Here is a 25,815-nt window from a genome sequence, read left to right on the forward strand (position 1 = left end):
AGAAGCTTAAAATCCAGTGCTTCTGGCAAGCCTTACCTTATTCACGTCTATCCAGATCTTTGCTTTCTTTTAATGAACCTTTTTAATCTAGTCAGTCTCTCCATAGTTTATGGGGGGCTTGACTCAACTTTGATCCTGTCAGCCAGGGAGCAGCTCTGCTGGATTGAAGAGGAGAGGTTGAAGTTACACTTGCTGCCTGGGGTAACCACTGTCACCCATCGGAGAATGGGACAGATGAGTAACCTGAATCCTTCAGTATTAATTTGTGGAGCAGAAGAGTACTCTTATGATCTCCCTTCCCGTTCTCTAGTGGAAAGGCAACCTGTGATGGTAGGACAGCAATACGTAACAGAGATGCAGCACCTAAAACCATTCAAGGTGTTTGTAGCCTGAATGCGTGCTTAGCTCTCTTGTGATTGACACATGGTAGGTGTCTCTTTGGAAAGCTGCCTTATCTCATTTCCGCTTGGCATGTGTAGTGGATCTGACCAGTTCATGACAGTAGGAGTTGCTGCGATCGGTTGGCAGATCAGAAAGAGATCTCTCTGAGGATCAGATGTGCTCATGCAGAAACCACGCAGAGGGGCAGTTCTGCTCTGAACTAGGCTGCTGCCCTCACCACGGAAGCACCCTCCTAGGAGCTGGTCACTTCTGCTGTGGCTAGCAAAACAGGATGGGAAATACGGATATAAAAGCAGAAGTGCTTTTTCTTCTCCCCCTCCCTTTCCCCCTTCCCCCCCCCCCCCCCCCCCCCCAGGAACACACAATGATTTTGAAAAGATGTTGACTTCTCAGAGTACTGCTGGAATGCCTTAGAGGAGACTTTTTTCAGTTACGTGTCCTCTCTTAATTGAGCCCTTTTAAGGCACTTTCAAGCAGGTGACCCAAAAATTCATGCTTGTAATTCCTAAGCCTGTCAATCTGTTCTCTGACAGAGAATAGATCTCTGACAACAGGTCTGGTGTTTGAACCAGGCAGACTAAGCTGACACAGTTTAGTCTAGCACAGGGAAGGAATGTGAGTCAAAGGCCCGGGGAGATGATCAGAAGCGAGTGAAAAAGAAGTCAGAGAAAATGTGGGACTGAGTAGGGATGCGAAGAAACCAATAGAGGCAAATGGGCTAAGTGTAGTGGGTTGTGCACAAACTAAGCTGTAACTTCTCTGATCTACAAAACACACCGAAGAGAAATGGCTGTGCAAAACTGATGTTGAGAAATAGCTCTTCGCATTGTTGCTAGCAGATCCAGTGCTGGCCGTGAGCTGTAAGGCAGTGGTATAGTTACCCAAAATGTGTTGATGTCCTGCTTTGCTTCAGAACTCTTGTATTAAGCAGAGCTGTTTGCAGCACATTTCAGAGTAGATTTTCCCATGATAAATTATATGCATACAAACATTATTCTTCTTCTGGGTTGTAATGGGAGGCTTGGCGTAGAGATAGCGTTGAGGTTACGTATAGCTTGATGCAGTGTCTCTCAGCAACAGAAGGAAGGTGGCTGTCATGGTTTTCTTTTCGCTTCTAAACAGAATGTCAGGGATCTCCATAAAGTACAAGGGCATGATTAACACAACCGGTGCTTTCAGGCTCCCAACCATGGCTCTGAGCAATCACGTTTGTAATCCATACACAGAAACACCTAAGCCTCAGCCTTCAGTAAACATGCAGATGAAATTTTATCACCTTTCCCAGAGCATGCTGCAAGTCAGTTCAGCCAAGGACTCTGTAAAGACTCAGTTCCCTGAGGATCCTCTGTTTCTCCCCCATGTAGTTTGAGGGGAGGGCGCCTCATGTTGCATCACTCCTCTGAGCGTATTCTTGGAAGCTCCATGCAAAGCTGCCTCTTTCCAGTCAGTGATGCAATACTTTGGAAAGCCGAGCCAAGCCAAACAGGGATGTTCCCTGCCTACGGAGTGAACGAGCGGGCCTCTATACTATGACCTTATGAGCAGTGTACAGACAGACGATACGTTTAAGTGCTCAAGATCAATACTAACTTTTTATTTTCCTTTTTAGCAAACAATCTTTCTAATCTATTGGCAATGTTCTTTTAAGAAAGAAGAAGAGGGAGGATAGAATTTTTCCTTTTTTTTTTTTCTTCTTTTTCCCTCCTGCCAGCGAGGGCAGCTCTGCCCCTTTTAGATCTTTTCTCCGCTCTTGCCTAACGCGCTGTTTCTGAAACTTGTGATCAGGCTTGTACAAAAGCGTGCAAGTGTAACAACTCCAGGGAATAGAAGGGGCTCCCAGGATCTGGTGAGGGACACCAGGGAAAGGCAGAGAAACTGAGAAACGTGTGCTGTTCTAGTCAACTCCTACCCTAGAAACAGCATAGCGCAGGAGTGTGTTCAACCTTGTACTACAAGGGAGCGCCAGTTCTGCCCCCTGCCTTGCTAATGTGACTGTCTTGTGAAGTTTACCTTGTGAAATGTCCTGTATAATGGGACCAAGGCTTACCAGCTGCTGCTGGATGAGTTTAAACAGGGAAACTTCTTCCCTGTACAAATAAAAGTTCGGAGGGCTCTTTAGAGGATTCAGGCTGAGGGACAGGGTAAGGACAAGGACAGGACAGCAACCAGTTTGACTTTAGATGAGGAGAAAAAATTGCAAGGAGGACTCATAGCCTAAAAATTCGGTGAAGACTAGCTGGCCTGACCAGAAGGGGAAGAAAGTAGGAACCAGCTAGAATCTCACTTAGGGCAGGAGTTATCGGTGACCGAGGCTGGATCTGTGACTCTGTGGCAGAATCTTTATTTACAGATTGTATTTCCTTTTGTCTTTCTCTTGCAAACCTCAAGCAGTTGTGTATGTAGATGCCAGTTCGGAAAGCTGGGCCTGCCAGCCGGAGCTCTGGGAGGCATCTCTGGGCAGTGGAGTCTGCATGGCTTTCTTTGGTCAAAGGCTGATTTATAATGTTTAGAGTAAGCTGGCTCAGCCTCTTACTCTGCTTGAGATTTTGACTGGCTGTATAGGAGTAAGGAGGATTAAAAGGAGGAGAGGGGGGAAACCAAAAAAAACACATGTCCTTTTCACCTTTGCCAGAAGATGATGCAAACCTCAGAACACCCAAATTATTTGATTCCCTCTTCATCAGAGAGCTCAAGGAAGGAGTGCACACAGCTGTGGCAAGAAATCTTGATCTGTTCATTGGTGGGGTTTTTTTTGGTGTGTTAGAGGTGTGTGTTATTTTTGAAAACTCTTTTGTAATGTAGAAAGCAGGTGGAAGCCTACAGTCCAATGCAGAATATGTCAGACTGTTTGCATGTCAGAGAGCAAAAAGCTGTTTAAATAATGTATTTTAGATAGCTTTGAGAAATTCTGAAACCAGTAAGTAGAAGGAGCACCTTTTGCTTAGTATGCTTATGCATAGTGCTTGGTGATGGTGGAGATTATACTCATTAATATTGTGGGGTTCTGCTAAATGCAAACAGATCTGAAGAAGAAAAAACATGGAAGCATGAGGTGTTTTGCAATCTACACTAGCATACATAATGCTTAAATGTAACTTAATAACTTCAACAAAATAAAATCATTCCTGTTCTGGATTTTTGCTTACTTGAAGTTGCCACCCAGCTCTGATCCTGCAATGAGCTCGAGCAATGCGGGAAGTATGCTGCTGTTGAACCAAAGTTGCTATTTGAGTTGCTCATCTGTATTTCTTAGGCGCTGCATGGGTATTCTCTTGCTCAGCAGACAAGGATTTGATATCTGGTGCGAGGGCTGGAGTACTAACGCTGCTGCAGTGGTGCCATGCCAGTTTGCCATGCTGTGTGAAGAGCGAGGGAGGGATTTGTTGCTTCTGAGAAGATTTGTGGGTTGGGTGGGTGGTTTCAGACAGGGCCGGCTGTGGAAAGCCGGCTGAGAAAATGTTTCACTGCAGTTGTCACAACTATATATGGAAGACCAGAAAAAACACTGCAGTGGTCAGACTGCTTACCAAAAGAACCTCAGCTTAATTTTGTTTTCCAGTTGCTTCAGCATGTCTGGATTGTTTCTATAGTAAGAAAAACGAGTCAGGTACTTTGTGGCTGATAGATGGCAAATTTTCTGGAGACCTGGATGAGGCTGTCCGAGGTGATCTTAACGTACTTTGCCACCTAGTCCAGCCTTATTTTTCTGCTGGAGTTTGGGAACATTATAGGCTAGAAGTAGATGCTCCCTTCAGCAGGAAGGTTTGAATAGCATTTCAAAATCCCCCTGCCCCTTTTGAAGGAAGCAACATTGCTAGTGCCCTTCCAAGGTTGTGGTGGCTTTGTAAATAAGGACTGCAGGATTCTGCTGATTTATAGTAATTCCAACAGTTCAGTCTATGAGGGCTTTCAGGGTTGTGGTAAGCAGCCTATAAAATCACACTGAGCAGTTACGTTTTGTTGTTGTAACATTACAAAACATATTCTGATTAGGATGCACCGTAGTGTGAGAAATTTCAGGTTGATCCAATAGCTTGAAAGATTAGGGAACCACACTATTTATAAAAAAGAACATTATAACATAGACAATCATGTATTATGATTGCATGATACAGATTCAGATAAGATGTCCAAATAAATCTTAATCTGCATTTTTTTTAACTCCTGTATCATGGGATGAAATATATCCAAGACAGGGGATGAAATATATTCCATGACAGGGGATGAACTATTTCCCCTGTCATGGGATAACAGTTGTGTAAAATTAGTCTACAAAGTGCATTTTTTGCACAAGGAAATTTTATGACACCTTTGACAGCGCTCAAACCACTCATCTCATGAATGTCAGAAGAATTTACCCACTGTAGGGCACCTTTTAAAATGTCTGCTTTCAGTACTGGTTTTGGTGCTTCCTGAGGCTAAAGAAGGGACATGTATGTGTGAGACTGAAGTGTGGATTTACATATCCAAATGCAGGAATACTCAAGTTCTTGTTTCATTTCCAGTGCCACAAATGCTACTCTAGTTTCAGGAGGTCACTTACTTCTGTTGTCTCATCCGGAAAGCAGAGAATACTTATATGCCTCAGGGATGTGTTTTGTGGAATAATTATTGAAAATGAATAGTTGCTAATATAGTTGCAGAAGATCTGCTGTTAGAAGAGGATCTTAATTTTTTCTTGACTGTGGAAAATGCACGTCCATTAAGTTCTATTCTGACCTCAGCCAGAATGTGCTAGCCCTGCTCATCTGGCAGGAACATGGGTGCAGAGGTGGCGCTCATGCAGAGCCAGTGGCTGTGTAAGCAGATATGGCTGAGCATCTGCTTTCAAGGAGAACAGAGCATACCATCCAAAATGTGACTGATTTTTATCCCGTTGTCACCTGATCAGCATGCAAGTTTGTACCACCTTCCATGAAGCAGAACCACCATGTCTTTGGCATCTTCAGCATCTGATGACTTTGTAATGAACAGGATTGCTGGAGGGGTCGAAGTTTGCGGGAGAGCTACAGTTAAAAGGCAAACCGTGGGTGTAGCATGGTTGGAGAGCAAGTTATCTGGGAGGCAGGCTCTACTGCTGTAAGCAATGCAGTTTTGAGAAGCAATGGGCAGAAATCCCATCTTTCCTGGCAAAGCTCGAGTTGTGCAATCTTCAACAGTTGGGCTGTAGATGAGCAGCTGTGAGAAAGTCATGGAACCGTATGGGCTACCTAGTGGGCTTTTTAAATGAGATTTACCCTGATCAGCTGCACAGGTCTGGGATAAGATAGGGATCATCCTTGGCAGAGAAAGTAAAACATGAACAAGTGACTTTGGCTCTAATCAGATGTGCTCTTCTGGGAACACTTGGCCTCTAGCTGGCCCTTTTAGATTTGCTGGCATAAGTGAACCTGGAGTTGCTCCCTATACTTCTCTACCAAGATGGACTGTGTTAGCTCGAGTACTTCAGTAGCGGACCTCATAACCCATTTTGGCAGAACTGGGTCAGAGCAGCAGATGTCGAGTTAAGCTGTCCAATCTGAGGATACAGTAACCTGGGAAGGATGGTGACATCCACTGAACGCGGATAATAACCCAGCATTTCTGGCAGAATGGCACATGTTTGTGCTGGTTACCCCTGTTAAATAATTTTATCTCAAATTTCAGAGATGCAGCAACACTGGGAATTTCCTGGTGATACTCTCGTGTGAGGAGCACAAACGCTGCAGGATGTTGGAAAGAGCTTGGTGCAGCTGAGACGCCCCTGCTGGTGAAAGAGAGAACGCGGGTCAGGAGCGAAGAGGTTGCGTGTTTATCACCTAGTATTGCATTTGAAATATGGTGTGATGCCTTTAAACTGACTATTGTAGTTGGAATGTATCTCTTCCTGGTTGTGTTTGGTTTGAATTTTGGTTAATTATAGAGCGAGGTTTTCTGCTCTGCGAAGTTTGCGTGCAACTTTGCTCGGGGCTTGCTTGGTCTTCAAGATGCGCTCTTATCTATTGCATATGGGCAACATTTCGCCTCCTGAGCTGTAGAAGACAGGTTGCCAAAGTGTATTTCGTAGCTTGATATTGCTAAAACGCTCCTTCCCGCACACAGGATTTTCAAGCACGTAGGTGTCTTCTGAATTGTGCTCCTGCAGTTTTGCTCACGCTGGTTTGTGTTGTCCAAGAACCTGGCTTCCTCCACAGCTCTCAACAGGGCAAACTGCCTTCTCGTAGAGTTTAAAAAAGGATTATACAAAAATGAGGGTTAGATGAGACTATTAGATAAGACTAGATAAGACAGCTAGCCTAGATGGCCTGGACTTCAAAGCCTGCAGGATGGGGCCTAGGAATAGTCTTGTATCTTGGTTGCTGGAGAGGGTCCCATCACCCTAGCCTGTCTTTGTAAAGCGGAGGGGGGGAAAAAGGTAAGTAAATAAAAATATCCGCCTGAGACAGTGGAAGCGATGGTGTGCAATTATAAAAAGCTGTGTGTGCTCTGTCCCAGACATTCCTGTAGCTGCAGGCTGCAGGAGCGGTATTCGGGCAGGCTGGCGCCCGGCCAGCCCTCCAGCCGGGAATGCGCTCCGTCTGTGCCTTGCCGCAGCTGGGGAGCTGCCGGGAAGGGGGGCTGGCAGGCGTTCCAGGGCCGTTGCTCCAAGGATTTATCTTTCTCTGTAAGGCAATGAAATTTAGTTTCCCAGTTCCTGTGTCTGGTCTTCCCTGACTTTTGGGACTGAGCTAAATTCTTTGCCCTGTACAAGCCTGGTGTCAGTGAACTCCTGTCCCGTAAGAGTTACCAGGCAGTTTTCTGGCCCGTTTTCCTTCTCTCTGTCCCTGCACAGAAATTTCTCGCTTTCTGTGTGTGGAGTTTATATACCTTGGACAGGCTGCATTAATGAAAGAAAGAGCTTCAGAAATCTTTATGAGAAGGAAATCAACCACATCTCCCCTGAAATGGGCGGTTTCTAGGCCTGCCTCTGCGTTAGCCTGTGTTTCTACAGTCCCTTCTCCATGCCTTTGTGGTGGAATATTTTTACAACAAATCCAGTGTTTCGTTTGGGGTTGGTGGGAAAGGAGCAGAGGTCAGAGCCAACAATCGGGCTTTTGAGACCCTTGGCCTGTTAAACGTAGCGCACGTGTGTGTCGTTGAACCAGAACCTGTCGAATTCATGTGGTTTTATTCTGTCAAAGGGAGGCTGTAAATCCAGAGGGTTTCAACACAACCATTACTGTCAGTTGAATGTAAAATGTGAGAGCAATGCAAGTGTGGCAGGGGCACTGCTGAAGAAGGATTGAGGATTTAGTGCAGTGAATATCGGGGATGCTGTTGACTTTTTCTGAGGACAATAGCTCTTTTCATATCCGTGCTTTGGACTGTTGTAGCTCTAAAGCCAGTCTGGGTGTATATTTGCCTGGTCTCTGTTTGCTGATTTCCAAAATGCAGCTCTCTTTGAGGGTGTTACTGGATATGAGAGAAGCTGTATTTGCTTAATTTATTAGCATAAACGGCTTAACAGCACAGCTCTTGATGTAGCTGTAATGGCTGGGGATAGGTGAACAGCTGTATCATTTGAGCATTGAGACTTTTGAATTTAAAACATGCGTGTTAAAGCACTTTGACAGGTGAGCTCCACAGCAGGACTTACCATGCCACTTTCTCCAGCTGTCTATCTTGCACCTGTGCTGGAGAACCTCTGCTCTTCTGCTGGGAAGAGAGGCCCGAGCATTACACTCAGTGTTTTACTTTAAACCACTGAAGAAGGTGAGTTTGGCACCTTGTCTCAGCCTGTGAGCCAAACTGACTGGGATGAAGATGTGCTCCTTCTGCCTCCTGACTTGAGAGGGTGATAGTCCTATAGCAAGTGGATAGGACAGGGAGTTGGAGGGCAATGTCATCTTAAACATGTAGAAAAACAGCCTTGGTGTTCTAAAAGTTTTTTAATCAGAGTTCTCAGGCAGTGATTGAAGGGTGTTGAGTATCTCATGGCCAGGTGGGTAACTTGTGCAAAAGATAGCTGGTTTCTGGGTGTCTCTTAGCAGACTGTTGTCCATATCCCCAGGGCTTTTCCCATCACAAGCAGAGAGCTCTTTCTGGCATTATTAGCAAAGGCTAAATGAGGTGAATACTGAATGACCTTTTGGCTGCTACAGGTTATCCTGCCAAGGACAAAGTTTGGGTATATCAGCAGAGGAGGCTTGCCTGTGGCCATTCCTGCTTCAGTTGTGCAAGTGGTGTCTTATGCTCAGGAAAAGAAAACAGTCATTGTCATGGGAATTTTAAGCGTTGAAAAGCAAGACCAGGAGCTGTGTGCATTCTTTTCCTGCTGCCCCAGTCATTCCTTTGCTCCTCTCTTCTGCCTGTCTCCATCACCGAAGGTCGCAGCAGGCTGATGCTGTGGTCCTCAGAAGTGCTGATGGAGAGCCTCTCTGTACTCCTCTGAACTGCTTAATTCTTCCCTAAACAAAACGCCAAAACTTCAATGTGTATCAGGATAGCATCTGAATATGGATGGTATTTGTTTGATGGGGCATTCCTTGGTGATTGGAGATTTCACATGGTTTGGCTGGGTCTGTAGCCAATTTGCTTATTATTCCTCTGGTTGCGTCTCTTGGAAGTGTATGGTAGCAGTATTGTCTGATAATACGAAGCTTTACTTACAGTGGATGGTGCAACATGAAAACTCCTGTCAAGCTTTCATTCCTGCAGTTACGACTCTGTGTGTATGGCCTCCATCTTACCAACAAAAAAAGCCATGAGTACGTGTTTCTGCACATGAAGAAAGGCTGCTTCTCAATGTGTATCTCTATTCATTTCATTTTTTTAAATGGGTTGCATCAAGATCAGACAAATAGTCTGCTTAAAACAAAAATGACTAGAGTGCTAAACCTTTAAAAGCATAGCAAGTTGTCCGTGTTTTCATTTTAATATTTGCATTTTAGCTAGGGAATATGCAACTTGAATTACTGTTAATGGGAATATCTGCTCTAAGTCTGTTTTCACAATCTAGCCTGTCTTTTCCTGACTGGCTTAACGAATCCTTTCAAAAGGGAGTATAGTTTTAACTGCCACTATGTGAGCCAGAGATTGGAGCAGTGTAGAAAGCGGGGAGGATTGAAGGGGCACCAATGATCTCTTCTACTGCCGCCTTCCTACTAGCCTGGCAACTTTAAAATACTGTATAAGGTGGTTATGTTGGAAAGTTGGATGGTCCATTTAAATGTCTATTATCTCCATCTGCTTGCAGGCTTTTCTAAGCCTGGCTGGCACTCCCCATAAGGCTTTAACTTGTGGCTTGTGTAACTGGATTCTTTCTGGGGTAGAGCTATTAGATCCTTCTGTAAAATAGCCTTGTGGGCTTCGTTTATGAAGTGCTACTCTACTGGACCTTTTGGAGTGTTACTAGATTTTTTTTTTTTTTTTTTTGCAATATTGGAAAATTAAAAGTGACTTGTGGCAGGGAAAAATGGGCGGCTTTTCTTTCCAAAACAGGAGTTGATGTTCCTCCGTATTTTCCACTCCTTGTGTTCCCAACCTCTGTGAGCTAGCAAGCTGCTACCGTTACAGAACACTCACAGTTCAAGTTATGGAAATCCCAGAAATGCTGAGTTCTCATTTGGCATTACTCCCAACTGTACTCATTCTGGACTCTTGCTAAGGACCAGATCTTTCCAAGCTGTCTGGAACTGCAGTTCGTCGGTAGGATCAGAGCAATGGTTTTCAATCCTCTCTATTTTTTGCATACCTAATAATTTTCTGGGGAAGTTTGCGGACTCTGCACACTTAACCTTACTTGATGTTGTCTCGTTTCCTTTGTTATCCCTTGTAGATCTCGGAGCAAACAAGTTGGAGGAGAGAGGATGCTCAGCAGTTCTGAAGATCTGAGGATTTTATTTTTAGCATATCTAAGAGTCTTTGTCTTAGTTATGCATAGATAAGGCATGCTTGCTGAGTCTTGATTTATGAAATCTTGCTAGTTTGCTGAATTTAGCTGTAGCATTTGAGGAATAATAATGATAGTATCTCTGTATGCGCGTACAGATTATGAATATGAAACCACCTTAGTCAGAAGGATGTCAATGTTTTATAAGTGAACCGTTTCTTATTTGTTAATGAATTTAATAAATAATAACTCACATGGTTTTCTGATTTTTTTTTCTTTCCTTTTTTTTTTAATGGAAGCCTAAGATGCTCCACTGTAACCCATTGAACTTCAGGTACCGTTTTCATTTCATTGGGGCAATCCCAGTTTAACACTAGATCTTCTGTCATACCCTTGCATGTCCTGAGAACTTGGGTTGTTTAATTTTTTTTTTTAATTGTGATGAATTTCAAAGATGTGAGAGCAGTACCACTGTCTGCAGCCAACTCCGACCTCGGCAGAAAGTAGCAGTTTCAGGATCACTTCTCCTCCTTTCCCTCCCCACCCCTTCTTCTTTTCCCCTGTTTAACTAAAAGAACCTTCTTGATATTACACATTTGTCTGTGTACCTTATGCAACAATTTTCTATGTAAAATCCACTGCAAGTTTCAAATTCCTCAAGAGTCTTAGAATGTTTCGCTCTCGCTCTCTTCCAGTCCAGATGGTCTGTAGCAGATGCTCATTAGAATTGTTCTGCAGCCAATGGTACCATGTTAAAAAAAAAAACCTACACTATATTTAATACACACACATACACATATCTGTGTGTGTGTGTGTGTGTGTGTATAGTCTTAAGTGGCTATGGAGTTATGCGTTCCAGATAAGTCGTACAGGGTTCCCCCAATATTTTTCTGACTATTTACCTCTCTTTTCCTAGAGCCAAACACACTCAGTTCCAGGAACGTATTTTCCCTCTGTCAGGTACTCTCTGCCTTAACTAACAGAAGGCACATGCAGGTTTGGTGATAAGCACTCAGGGTTTCACATGGCCGTGCATTGCAGTTGGTTTACAAAATACATGTAAGGATTAAAGTGGTGATGGAATAAATCCTGACATCTTAAATTTGAATGCAACTGTGTTTTGGTTGTTACTGCTTCATTCAAGAGAGTGGAGAGGAAGCTGTTGTTTCATGACACACCCTGCCCCCTCGTAGGCAGCCGTATGTCTCTGCTGAGATGCAAGCAGGGGTTCTTGCCCCTTCTCGCATCCCGGCTCACCTGTCGTCCCCTCCGGTGAGGGGGGAAAGAGATCCTGGGCCTGGCAGCTGTCCCCCAGGCCCTGGACAGATTGGGCAGGCAGGGGGTAGGTGTCTGAGGAACCTACACACCCACCGGTGTGCATCCTCGCTTTGTCATCACTTGGGTGCTTTGGACATAAGTGAAGGCTAGAGCTGGAAACCTTGAGCATGCGTTTGAGGGTGAGTGGGCTTAAGCCCGTTCCAGAGCTGGCTCTTCACCTCTTGGTAGCCCTCTAAAGCTGGAGTGGCTCTGGCTCTGCGTGACCTTCCTCCACATCTCTGCTTTCGCACAGCTTTTGGGAGCTGTGCTGTGGACCAGGAGGCTCCCTCCAACTGCAAACTCTCCTGAGCATTTTTATGATCCCTATTATCTCCAGATTGAATATGAGGCAATCTTTCACGCAGTTATCCTTTACATCCCCTGTGACAGGAAAGTATCGCTTTGTTACTGTTCTTAGGAATAGGGAATCAAGAGGCGAAGGGTGTATTTACAGCAGATGGTGAGAAGCAACGCAGCGCCCCTGCCAGCCAGCGCCGAATGAACCTTGTGTGCTGGTGCCAACGCCAGCTGTGCCTGTGCGAGGTGGCGCCCGGTCTGAGGAGCCCGGCTGAAGGACGGGGCTCACAAGGCTGTACGTATGGGGCTGAGCGTCGGCATCGCTGTGCCGGCATGCTGTTGCTAGCCTGGGAATCTCAGGATCCCACTCACATGGCACAGGGAGGCCCAGGTTCGTTTAGGCAGGCGGTGGCAGCACGCAGAGTTGAACGCTGGTGCCTGCGGTTTCTGACTGCCCCCATGACCACAGGGCTGTGCTGCTTTCCTTATAGTAATTTTGACTGCGCTTGGAAAAAAGAGGTTGTTGAGCTTTTTTTTTTCTTTTTGCTTTTATTTTTTTCTTCTTTTGAAATCTAGGATAATGACTATACACGCTGAGGGCCAGCCTCTGATGAAGGCTTGGGGATAGCACTTGCTAGATGCTGTGGCGGGGCATCTGTGAGAAGGCTCTGTCCCTTTTTCTCCCCCTTCCTCACTCATGCTTTTCCTTTCTGTCCTTCTTCTGCCTGTGCGTTAGGCACTGGGTTGCCTCTGAATAGCTTGAGTGGATTTTGGCTGCGACTCCCGCGAGTCTGAGTTTGCGTTGGCCAGGATAACGCGAATGAGTGATTGCATGTGCCTGTGCTTATGCAATGTCTGAAACTGCCCTCCACCCCTCTCTATCCCCAGGACTCTGGCAAACTTTTCTGGCAGTCTCAAGAGAGTCGTCTTCTGCACAACGCAGTGCACGCGCTCAATATATCCAATTAATTAACTCGCAGCGCTGCAAGTGAAAGTGGCTTTGTTTGTGCGTTAGTGTTTGAGGGATGTGGAAAGGGAGGATGCTGTGAGGGGGTTTGTGCTGCGGGTGTGTGTGTTGGCTGGAAGGAGGCGTTGGCTCAAATGCAGTTCTGTTTTTGGTGCCAGAGACTTGCATTGCCTGGTGGAACTCATCTTGCAGTTAATCTTCAGAACAGGAAGAAACTCCCTTCTTTCCTTTACGTGAGCCCCCTCCGTTCTTTCTGTCAAATAAGTTTGCTTTTTTATTTTATTTTTTAATTCTGATAAAGAAAAATATTAAGGAAGCTCTATTCTAGAGTAGAATGAGAGCCCAAGCTGTCTCCTTCTCTGTGCGTTTGAGTGGGGATGCAAATGCATGCTTGACTTTGTGCTTTTGCATGGTTTAAAGCGAGAATAAGGTCACCTGCCTGTGACAGTCTGAGCTACGGGCAGCCTTCTGATGCTGCAAGCTCAGCATTTGGAAGGAAGATAGGTGTGAAGGAGGTGCCCAGACATGTGCAGCTTTGCTAACTGGGAGACTTTGTAAAAGAGACTTGGGAATGAGCTGCTAAATGAGTTCTTTTGAAATCATTCCTTCCAGGTGGAAAAGTTTTCCTTTTAAGTCCTCCTCCCCTTTCCCCCTCAACCCCTCCGCCGAGGCTCATAGAGAATCTCCTATGGCTACTAAAATCAGTGCGCTGCCATATGTGGTTTATTTAGAAACTGAATGTGGAATCTGAAGGCAATCACAAAGCTGTTTGCTTGTGCGTTCGTACAGTTTGTCACGAGTGCGTGTTTGTGCCTGCAGTTCTGTATATGTGTGTGTATATATTTTTTGTTTATATATATATAAATACGCACACACATATATATAAAAAAATAACTGGAGTTGCTCCTCCATTCCTAAGAAAAAAAAAATTAGTAGCAAAAAGATGGGAAATAGTTTGGGGGGCTGGGGGGACATGTGTTTTTGTTTTGCATCCCTTCGATCAAGAAACCCCGAAGTCTACATCCCAGCCTACAGATTTTCTCCTTGGTGACGTTTTCCCAGCTCTTCATCGCGTTGCAACTGGCAGGGTGACGGTGAGCCGTGCCCCCAGGCGCAGCTGCCCTCCGTCCCCGGCCGCGCAGGCCTCCTTGCCTGTGGCGCTCGCGGTCCTTGCCGGAGCAGCTCGGCGGGGAGTGCGGATGGAAACTGAGTCACCTGGGTGGTAGGGCTCGAAAACCCAGCCTTAAAAATAAACACGGCGAAAAGGCTTTGAATGGGTCAGCGCCGCGGGACATGTCGCCCGCTTGCCTTTGTGGGCTCTGGTGCCAAGTTTATCGAGCGCCGTGTTGGGAGCTTGCTAGCGAGCGGGTGGGTTGTGTGGAAGGCGAGCAACCTTTGCTCTCGAACCTTGGTTCTTGAACTGTGTGGCCTGCCTGCCTTCCTGATAAGGATATCGAGTTATCTGGTATATAGGAGTGCAAAGCCGCATCAGCAGGTTTCCCGACTCTTGGTTTGTATAGGTTTCTGCAGAATGGGCTGCTGCTCTAGTAAACGGTCTTGTTTTGCCACAAGGAGGCCAAAGGAAATGATTTTGATTAATTAGTTTAGCCTCATGTAAATCATGGACTGTAAAACTTGCCCAGACTATTTCCTGTTTGAATGCCTGCATATCGGTCTAGGGAAACTCGAGACTTAACGTAAGAATGGCTTGAGTTGAAGACTTCACCACTGTTCCTGTATGATGATTGATTGTACTCTGTTTTTTAATAATGTGGCCCTTTATAACCGTTATAAATGGATCTGGCTTCAGAGTCTAAGCTTAGCTGCGAGCTTGTAGAGCCATTTCCTAAGTCTTATTCCCTGTTTCAGTTCTTAAACAAAGTTCATGTTCTGCCTTCATTTCCTCTTTAACAAGCTGAATAAATTGTCTTTTTTTTTTTTTTTTATTATTATGACGCAGGTTTTCCAAAGCTACAGTGATTCTTTTGATTCTCTGAACTTTTTCCAGTTTATCTTTCTTGGGATTTGGCAATACAGAATTTGAGCCTGGGTAATGGCCAGTAGCAGCTGCCTCCATGATGAACACGGAGCAAATAAATTCCTCCTTCACACCCCTCAATTTTCTGAAGTCTTTAAATGAGAGCCGCCGTGACTGTGGGAGAAATCTGTGCTCTGGGCTGCGCGCTGGACAAGTGCTTGTGCAGTGGATGTGCGCTTGGCGTGGGACTGTACTGCAGAACCGTAGCTGGGGAATGAGTCTTACCAGGGGCCTTCTTTTAAGTATTAAGCCCTGATAAAAGACAAGATTTCTGCAAGCCATGCAGTGCCGTTGTCTCCCTCCTGCTCTGAGACCGTGTGGGCTTGGGACTATGCCCACAGCACCTTAGGCTGAGAGAGGATCTCCAGCCTTGGGCTGTGCCTGAGGCTGCATGAGCTGCCGAAGCTCTGGCAAAGCCGCTTGGGCTGGGCTGAGTTCAGGGTCCCTCGTGCTCAGAGCATGAGCAGATGCCTGCTGTAAATCGTGCTCCCAAACCTTGCAGTACCTTGGTCTCGCAGGAGCTCGCTCGGCTGAGTCTCTCGCGTGGTCCCAAGTCCTTCTGAGATCTCCGCTTCTGATTCTCACATCACCTGCCATGTGAGCATGACTTCTGCCCTTTTATTTTTAGCAGTAAGATTTCACCTTCAGAAGTATTTAAAAACACGTCTTTTTTAATGGCCGCTTACCAAGCAATCTATTTGTTTTTTTTTTCTTAATCAGTGACCTGAGCATTTTATTACTCACTGCTCCTGGTGATGCTGTGTTATCTGCAAGCTTCAGTGGTGGTGACCTTTTCTCTCAGATCGTTGATAAAATATTCGAGCCTGGGGCCAAAACCTGATCCCTCTGGGAACCCACTGAAAGCATATGCCTCAATCTGCTGGTTTATATTTTACATTGGGAGACATGATATTTCTTCAGCCTATTGAATATGTGTCATGTTAACTTCATGTCATTCTGGCTTGTTTTTGTATAGTACTAAGTCTGTCTTACAAGAAACAATGTGTGTTAAGCTTGTAACATTATTTCACAATTTGAGAAGCTGGTTTATCAATTATTGTGGAATTATAAGCATAACCTAGAGTAGGTAGGTTAACTTGCTGCTACTTAGGTTGTCTTGTTTACGCTTAAAAATTTCCATATTTTGCTTTTTCCAGTCCACCAGTATTGTCTCTTGCTGGGTAGCTGTTGTTTTTTATATTCTCTTTCATAATTGTTAGGATGAAAATCGTTTCATTACCATCCTGTGGGATGGCTGTATCATGTGTTACTTCTCATATAACGAGCAGTAATTGAGAACCGCCCCCTCCCAGGGGTATTGAATTAAACATTTTGATACTTTTTAAAAATAACTTCAGCCAAGTAGTGGCCTGATATCATAATTACCGAATGAGCATTAATTCCTAGCGAGCTCAGAAGCAATCTTTTGTTTCACTCTGAACTGTTCTCTGTGAGCTCTTTCTTTCTTGCTTTTGTTGCCTTTATTATTTGCCCAGATTTTCTGGATTCTGATTTATGTTAATTCTCTTTAATTTTTCCTTTCTTCCACTAGCCTAAATATATAATAATTGTATAAGAGCTGTATTTCATATAGAAAGGAGGGTTGTTCACCTCGTATGGCTTTCTCTTTTTCTAATGATGAGATGGCAGAGTTGTTTTGGTTTTGTTTAAGACATCTGCTGAAGCATTCTTAAATGGTTTGTGATCATCATTCATGCTTTCTTACTTAAAGACTTTCAGATTCTCTTGATCTTCTGTTTTATGGGGAGGACTTGAAGAACCTGACTGTCTCTTCAGGATAGACAGGTCTGTCTTTTTTTGGAAAAAGAGTGTCTGGCTCTTTGCCAGAGCAAATGAATATATTTCACATGGTTTGTTGCAGGAGGAGGTTAGGAGGGATCACTTTTTTGGTCTCACTGACTCCCTTTTTCTGCCTTTATTCCTCTTACTCAGTTCCAGAAGTGGCTGCTGTGGTGGCTCTGTGACTCTCGGGGACTCCCAGTATGTGCATGTGTAGAGGGAGGCTGTCTCAGTATCTGCCTTGCAAAAGTCCTTTGTTAGCCTAAGCGTAACTGAGGGCTCTAAATTTAGCTTTACATAACCTTCACTCTGTCCTGTGGATTTTTTGTTTTGTTTGTGCAGTTGGTTTTTTTACTTGTGAGTAGTCATAGAGGAAGCAGAGAGGAAGTTGTAGCTTCCTAATAAATCTTCCCCCCCCCCTTTTTTTTTTTTTGTCTTCCTGCTCCTTTTCCACTGAGCGAGGCCCTCGCTGCCCCACGTGGGAAGGCCAGCTGCTGCGGGTGTGCTGCTGGGCTCGTGCGGCGGACAGTAAGAGGGAGTTGGGCTGCATGGCAGCGTGTTAGCGCTGCTCCCCAAGCGACCTGCTGCCTACTCACCGGCTTGGACAAACAGGGATCTATGGTGCTGGCCTCTTAACGTGTCTCATCTCCTTCCTGAACCCATGCTTTGGATGGGGAGGAATTAGGATAAGTCTGCAGCAGTTGCAAGAATGACCAGGTTATGGTGGGTGGTTTTAAATGGCAAGGGACAAGTCAGTGGCATTTGGCAAAAATACGTAGCTGGAGATGAAGTTCTTACGTAACCTTAGCATGCTGCATGTCTTTTTGCATTTATTTTGTCCAAGTGCAGTGACTTCCCCCTTCCCCTCCCATTGCTTTCCCTGTGCACCCTCATTCTTCTGGGTCTGCTCCCCCAGTGCCTCTGCTCCTCTGGTCTTCACCTGCAGCTTGGAGCTTCGTTTCTCATTCCCATAATCTTCTCTTAAGTCCTGCAAGATAAATAGATTAGGCATATCTTTCGTGAGCTTGGGAGCAAAGGATCAGATCTGGAAAGGAAAGAAATGAGGCTCCCCAGACAGAGTGCTCTGCTCCATGAGCTGCGGGGATCTGCATGGACCAGGGTCTCTGCAAGGCGGGCAGGGAGGTGGCTGAATGCTGCGCCATGGCCTGCTGTGGTCGTGAGCTTCCCTCTGCTTACAGCTCCTGCTGCCATAGCTGTCCTCCAGCAGTTGTAGTGCCCATGAGAGTGGAGACGTTGATCTGCCCTGGCGTTTCTGTGAAGGGAGACGTAGGTGAAGAAAGGGGATGTCTTCAACGGAGGAGAGCTCTCCAAAGAAGCTGAAACGCTTGTTCACGGCAAAATGAAGGCAACGCAGATTTGAAACTCTCCCTTGTGTTATGAGGACTCATGAGAAGAGCCAGTGCACGTGTTACTAAATAAACTGTTCCGCTAGTCTTTGTCTCTCTGGAATGATGCAGAGAGGAGAGCTAAACTCAGCTTTGTGTTTAAGACCTTATCTTAAGATACGTTGTTTTCATCTACTGCTATTTTGGGGCCTGAACCTTGATTCGGTGCTCTTTTTGTTGTTTATTGTTTTAATAATATTGACCAAATAAATGTTTTCTGGCATTGTGGCAAAGGAGTTGTCTTAGTATGTATGTCATACATACTGTAAAGTATGGAGTGCCTTAAATTATCTAGACAAATGCTGTTCATGCTTTTCAGTATATATTTATTTGAGCTTGTTCACATCCTGTCTCCTGGTTTCCTGTCTCCCTTGAACTTTCAGCAGAGTTTCAAAACAAATTACTCTGCTTTTGACACAGGTTCTGCTTTTTCACTGGTGACCCCCACGGCTCCCATGGTGACTTAAGAAGAAACGCATCTTTTCTCAGCAGGAGAATGCCAAAGTACCAGTTTTGATGAGGTATTGGTCCATACAAAATGAAGTGCCAGAACTACTTCTGCAAGCTCCTTTTGTGAATTTCTGCAGAATTATGGCTGTACCAATGCAAGCTGATGGTCTTGAAGTATATGTCTCGTGATGTAGAGGAACACTGAAGGCAACTTTCAAACTCGGGGCGTTTTGACGTGAAGCGCACTGCAAAGTCGCGAGCTGAAAATGTTTTGACAGCTTTGAGAGGGGAGACTTTGATTATACCTGTTGCTGGATGCATACAGAGCTGGTGTCTTGCCAAAACGTTTGGGCTCAGTGAAAGTTGATGGGAAGGATGAGAGAGATGTCAGATCAAAACCCTCCGAATATTTCCATTGAAAGCAAGAAGCCTGGCTCAGTACGTGCCTTATTTACTGTAAGGGATTCTCTAATATAGTTGTTTGTCTTGCTGTCTAGTTAGATCACATGCTAGGATGTAATTTGACATCAAACTGACTTTTTAGTGCATGGTACTTAATACTCAGCAATAGGAACATTGAACACAAAGTTCTGTTGGTGTTGGGTTTTTTTCTACCTTGACAACAGATATCTGCCTGATAGAGTGGGCAGCAGTTTCTGCTGGGCAGGGTCTACAACCCGTGGCAGCTGAAATCCTTATTAGCTGAAGACTGGTGATCCTTGAGCTCTGAATCAGGCAGGAGAGTTGATCTCCCATGTAAGGTGTTGTGACCTATGGATTTCTTCACATTTGTTCTGCAAGGCAACTCCTCTCTATGTTGTTCTCCTTTCCCTGCAATCAAGCATCTGTTGTTTGAGTTCAAGGCAGAGTTATCCATTTTCCCCAATTTTACACGCACCTGTAATTTTAACCATTATGTCTGTGAATATTAGGCAGTGTGTTGTTATGAAAATTAGTTTGTATTTTCCATAATCATACTAGGGAGTCTGCATTTGGGTGCTTGAAGAGATAGTCTGGCTCTTGAAAAGTTAAGAGCACCTAAATAAACATTTAGGCGCTTAAATTAGTGGCCTTTCTCTTCAAGCCTCAGCTTTCATGCTTTTATGTAACACAAACAAACAAAAAAACCCTAGTACTAAAAATGTCTGTAAAGCAAAACCTAGCAACTCTTTAGTGAAATAAATTACCCAATCTCTCCTTAAGCTGTCCAATACCAGTAGTAAAGCCTTGCTTATTTTATCATAACGAGCCAACTTTATAATTAAGGAACTGAATTTTCATGGGTGATGTGTAGCTTTGCTGCCAATATTAGGAAAAGGAAGGAATGATAGCCCCTACAAGCGGGAACTCTGCATTAAAACTTTGCAACAATTGAAGAAGTAAGGTCTTTAAAGGAGAAGATAAGCATTTGTTTGTTTGTTTGTTTGTTTTAATTTTAAGTGTTCTGTCAGTTATCGGTGGCAAGCAAGAGCACGCAGCAAGCTGTACTGATGGAGAAAACGTTTCCTACCTACATTTTTCAGACTAATTTAAGAACTTTCTTTGAAAGATACTGGCTTGGTCCTTAGGGAGGAGGCTGTTAGGAACCTTTTAAATGTGAGAAGACTGGAAATCATCTCCATCCTGCAGGAGCACTAGGTAAGGACTAAGAGTGTTGCCTGGCTCTCCTGAGAGTCCTGGTGCAGTATGCCCACTTGTATGGTCATGCATCTGAGTTGTCTCCCTGGTTATCCTCTTCTTCCAGTGATACCCGCAAGACTAGTGATGCTGTTTAAAATACAGGGGTTACATTGATTGTGTTCTTTGCAAAGTGCTTATCTATGCCTTTCACTAAGTGATGCTATTTTACAAGCACTGAGACAAGTTTTTTTTTTGTTTGCTTTTCTCCCCTCCCATTTCTCTTTACTGGGGAGGGAGGAGGATAAATGAAATCACATACAGTATGCCTGAATCTTGTGAAATACTTCTGTAGTATTAAAACCTATCTGCATGCATTCAAGAGGAAACCAGAGTAACTTTTTTTTCCAAAAGTGGCAGTAAGTCAAACCAGCTGTGCAAAGACAAAACACATTATCCCTGCTGCCTAGCTCCTGGGCAGCAAACGAGGCTATAAATGCCCACTGGTGAATTGTAAAATTTGTATATAAAGGCCTCAACTTGTCTGAAAACTTTCTTTAACTACTCATTTTTGACTAAACACTGGTTAATTGCCTGGAGGACCCTAGTAAGATGTGAAGTTCCTTTTGCAGTAAATGTAAGTTCCTTCCCAAGGGCCTGCAGGTGTTACACCTTTGAGACTTAACTAAATCATGTTTATTATCTCACAACTATTTTTGACTGTCATTTTATGCAGGGAGCATAGCTGGGGCAAATTTCTTCATTAGATAGTTTCAAAAAACAGAACTGATCTGTACAAGTATCTTGTCTGGGTGCTAAAATCCATCAAGAGACCAATGACTAAGTTTTGGAAGCTGAACTGCCCTCTCTGTCTAGGGTGAGTCACGTTAGCTGGAGGTGGTAAGGGGAGGCTTGCCACTGCTCTTGGCTGTCTGGAGGTTAATGAGAGGCAGACCTGTCAGTTAAGCATGTCTTGCAGCCTCTGAAACTGCTCTTGGTAAAGAATTGTGACCTCGCTGCTCACCAGGTGAAGAGAAGGGCAAGGAGAAAAGTGCTGGAGAGTTTCAGAGTTGTCTGTAGTTCTCTCTCTCAGACTGAAGGTGCAAGAGGTGGTTTATGAGACAAACGAAGCGTGTTCCAGTGAGCCTGGCCTAAGAGTATAAGAGGCAAAACGGGAAGAAAAAAAAAAAAGGAGCTGGGACAAAAGAAAGAACATATCTAACAGGACAGCACACTCCAGACGCTTGCTTGCAGCACAGAAGTGGTGATGTATTTTGAGGTGGCAGCCAGGAACCCAAATGGGGAGGCTTCTTGAAGGGCTTCCAGCTCGCTGACTCACAGCTCTGGTGTTCTGACCCCGGTGACGCATCCCTCTCTGCTTTTAGCTCTTATAGGGAGGGGGTGGGAAACAGAAAAACATGCATCCAGGCTGTTGAAAATTAGACTAGATCCAATCATGTGCTGGGGAGGGCAGGATAATGTGAGATGGATTTTCCTATTTTAGATGACTCTCCAGAGACCTATGCTAGCAATGAGCAATAGCATCCTTTTCTCTGCCTCAGGGCAGTGAGCTTAAGACACTCTAAACATCAGAGTTTTTTCTCACCCTTGCCTCAACTGTGCAAGGGCTCCTTTTTTTCTTCTGCGCTCTGGGGTTGTGTGAGGAAGTTCCTGGGCTTTCTTGATGCAAGGTGTTAGTAAGCTGAGCTTTCTCGCTGTACTCAAGTCCTTCGCTGTACTTGTCTTCAGAGTTGCTCTCATCGATGGGTGAATGTGTGTTACTCTCCATAAAAGTAGACAGAAATGACTGAGATCTCTTAGACTAGCCAAAAGTGCAAGGGATAGTGTGCTTTACAAGAACTGTCTATGCAGCTGTGTGCAGGATTGCTCAATGCATCTTCTTTCAACCTCTGTTTACTCCCACTGATTATAGAGTTTAAAATTTTTTTAAAGAAGGAAAATAGCTTTTTGGGGAGAGATTAGGAAAAGTGAAAAAATGTTTGAAACGCGGAAAGGCAAAGGCATAAATATGGTACTTGAAAGATGCCCCAATTTGTTTAATATAAGTAAATAAATGCATTTCTTCTTTGCTGAGGGTGAGTTGGAAATACTTGAGTATTTACGATGGAAGTGTGTGCATGTGTGTGTGCATAATAGCGGAGATTATGAGATTTACTCAGCATGAACTTCAGCATTTCCAGCTGTGTAACCTGAGCAAGTTGGGAAGATGTGTAGATTTAATTACCATGTAAATCCATTAGCTCTAAATTTCCTGGCATTTGCTGGCTGATGACACAACCTGAATGTTATTCATTTAGTGACTTTTTTTTTTTAATCCATCCAATTTTAGTGCTCAAAATGAGCAATTGCTGGTGTGAGACTCTGTATCTATCATATCTATTGTTATGGTAGGTCTCTCTTTGCTGTTTTCAAATACCAGTTTCATGTTACTCTTCATATCCTCCGGCAAATGAGTCAATTTCAGTGTAGTTAAATGACGAGATGGTAAAGAATTTTATAGTAAAATAAAATAATAGAGCAATTATTTCTCTGCGTCTTGGTTTTGATTTTTACATTGTAGAAGATTAAAACACTACAAATCTGAGGTTCCCTCTATCTGTCCTTGGCAGCAACATAAGCCAGAGTACCATTAATCTCTTCTGTTTATCAGCATGTTTTAGGCATGACTTGGGGGGACTATGTACAGCCCGCAATCTCTTTGTTCTCTGCTGTGGCTACATGTAAGACATTTTTCCTGCCATCAGAAAGCTGTTCCAGCTATTTTGGCCCTCCCCTGGGCTCAGAGGGAGTGTCTCTGTGTCCCATTTAAGAGTGAGCGGTTATTTGTGCCTGCAATCACAAGCTTAAAAAATACTGTGGTCTGTCCAAGAGGTCTCTTGACAGCACAGATTTCCTCTCGTCCTGGTGTGGTTGCATGACTTCATTTCAAATATGCCCTGCCAAATGTAGTTCTCCTCTACCCCCCGTTAATGCATACCAAAGGTAAAGCCGTGGTATCTCAAATTGTACAGGGTACAGCCTTCCACTCTTCCACCCTTTGGTCTTGTGGGGGTGTTGGTGAATGACCCTATGGGGCTGGCCCTCTGCTCTCTGTTTCAGTCACCATCTTTGGAATAAATCTTCTGAAAAATACTGTTGCTGCCAGGCTATCCTTCGTTTCTCATCCTTGTAAGAGCAACACAGCAGGAGCTTGGATCTCTGCCTCATAACGGTGATATGTTAACACACCATGTGCCAGTGAATGAGCTTTTCTGTTCATTGCCAGCCACGTGTGAGTGAATGGTGGAGGTGAGGTTATAGGGGGCTCCATGGACTCCTTTGCTCACTCTTCGCATGATATGAGATAAGGCTGAGTTTGGAGAAAAGTGAGTGGTGGGCAACTTCCCTGCCACAAACATAAAGGTTTCTAGAAGAGGAAGCAGTTGAAGGTAGTCCCATTCCTGAAAATTTGCACCGAATCTGAATGTGTCTCTGAATCTGTTTGAAAATTAACTGAGGCCCACGTGCCAGCAACCACTGAGAACAGAGTTGTCTTGGTTGTTTGGAAGCTGACAGGCTGACTCCTCCTGTCCGTCACCAATGAGCTTGGACCAGGAAGGTCAACAGCAACGTGTCTGGGAAGAAAACACTTGCGATGAGGAAGCTTTTTAACTCATGCTGCCTTTGGGGGATGGACGTGGAAAGCTGTGGACTTCCCTTTTGCGTTGTCATCACTGATAGGATTGTATGTCCTGTCCTCCAAGAGCAATGCCTCTAGGCACTGTTCTTCATTAACTGGGAAAGGTGTGTTTCTGCGCCAAGCCCTTATGGGTAGATGCTGTACTTGCATGCTCAGGTGGAGGTGATAGCAAGGTGCAGCCTCCCTTTTACAGCTCCTGCTATGCAAGCAAGTCTAGAGCTGGACCCATCAAGACTGCATCGTGTGTATGTCCCATCCTTAACAATTGGCACCTCGCCTGGATACCGCAGAGCTTGAAGCCTTTCGTTGGCAACTGTGACTCCTACTCAGACCTCTTCAGTTACAATATGAGCAGCTGCCAGGTATCTGTGAAATGTGTGCTTGGTTTCTCGAAAAGGAGAGAGCGTCTCCACGTAGCCACGTTTTTTGATGCGTTTGATGCTATTAGCTAAAAATGCCACTAGCTTTTGTGACGCCAGCAGTCTTCTCCTACGCACCTTTGTTCATGTAAGCCACGAGAGCTGCTGAAGAGATGAGAAGTAATTCCCTCTTCTCCCTATTATCTTAACATGAGAGGAAATTGGGGAACAGATTAATGCTTCCAATGCAGGTTTACTTTCCCACAGATGGGGACTGGTCTGTAGATTCCCCCTTCTCCTCTCTGTGCTCGCTGCCTCCTCCGTGAGCACTGCCCTGCACCCTACGTGCGTCTGGTTCCTTCACTATAGAAGTAAATGTGCAGTCCCCTCACAGAGATGCTCACCCACATGAGCAGTTACTTTTGTTGAGGGGGGGGATTTACCCCTCCAGGAAGGGCAGACTTGTTGCCCTGGCTTAGGGAAAGCCAAGAGGGAACAGTTACCTTCCAGGAGGGGACTATTTCGAAGGAGCAGGTGGTTCTTGCCCTGGCAAGTTGCATATTGTCTGACTTGCCCTGGGCTCCTTGGAGAGTAGGGCTTGTTTGTAGTACTTGGCTGGCAGGTGGGGTCCCAGCAGCAGTGGTGTGCCAGGGTGCTGCTGTTGCAACTCCCTTTCAGGCGAGCTCTGCTGGAAAGCTTTTATAGTACGTGTATAGGTCTCTTCGTTCTCACAGTGCGTTTTTCCAGGCTCAGCAAAGCGTGTTACTGGTTTAATAGTTTAAATGTAATTATGAGGTATCCTCTGGCGCTCCTGACTTCTCTTCATTGCTACTTTAGTGAGTTCTTCAAAAGTTGATTTTCTGGACACGTGAATGTCTCGTTTTTAATCCTGGTAACGTGGCTTCTTCAGATAACGAATACTAGTGCTGCTCTGGTCTGGCGTTGGGTTATCTTGTGGAGGAGTCAGAGCTCCCGTGTAACTAGCCAAACCTGAGTCTCTGTGTTAGTTCAGAGATGTTCATTTGATCAGACAAGAAAAAATTCTGCCCCTGAGGCAGAGCTGGAGAAATGGGGCTTTGTCTGACAGGAGCAGTCAGACGCTGTGAAGAGCTGCAGCCTGCGGCTCAGCTGGTCTGCAGCCAAATACGACTTTCTAAGAGCTATCCAAAATCCCCTGCATGCCTGGATACGAGCGATCTCCCCTATTTGCTTATTAGCGTGATGTCTGTAGGTGTTTTGTGTGTTCCCCAAAAGCACCTGGGCTACAGGCAGGAGCAAAGCAGCACAAATGTCCAAACAGATTGGCAATGAAAGGCAGTGGAGTTGCAACTTTTTTCGCTTTGCAAATGTGAACACTGTTGTTTTGTTTCTCTTCAGTGTTCTGGGGGAAGGGGAAGCAGTAGATAAGGTTACTTCTGTAACCTAAATCCATAACTTCTTACAAAGGTTAAAATCCCAGCTAAACGCATCCCTTTGCTGTTTTGGAAAAACAGTTTAATAATTCAAGTGGAGCCCTTGTACCAGCACATGTCCGTAATTAGTCCTGTCATTGCCAGTGGTGTGTGAGGATAACAGGAAGCTGGCAACAGAGCAGATCTACAGACCTAGTAAG

At 44.8% G+C, this 25,815-nt stretch overlaps 1 protein-coding gene across 7 annotated transcripts in view; it reads left to right on the forward strand.

The window, feature by feature from the left end:
* The window catches only part of CREB3L2 (cAMP responsive element binding protein 3 like 2), an 83,182-nt gene that overhangs the window by 15,022 nt on the left and 42,345 nt on the right, over positions 1-25,815 (forward strand). The window contains exon 1 of one of the 7 annotated variants that reach the window (XM_009679919.2): positions 18,647-18,983. The exons of 5 other annotated variants lie outside the window; for them this stretch is intronic. In XM_009679919.2, the coding sequence (XP_009678214.2) occupies positions 18,894-18,983 (90 nt within the window). In that variant the 5' untranslated portion in view covers positions 18,647-18,893. Of the gene's footprint in view, positions 1-18,646; positions 18,984-23,925; positions 24,207-25,815 lie in introns of those variants that run through there. One more of the 7 variants, XM_068945709.1, reaches the window with a different exon arrangement.

Source organism: Struthio camelus, chromosome 1 (genome assembly GCF_040807025.1).
Source record: "Struthio camelus isolate bStrCam1 chromosome 1, bStrCam1.hap1, whole genome shotgun sequence".
Lineage (NCBI taxonomy): Eukaryota > Metazoa > Chordata > Aves > Struthioniformes > Struthionidae > Struthio > Struthio camelus.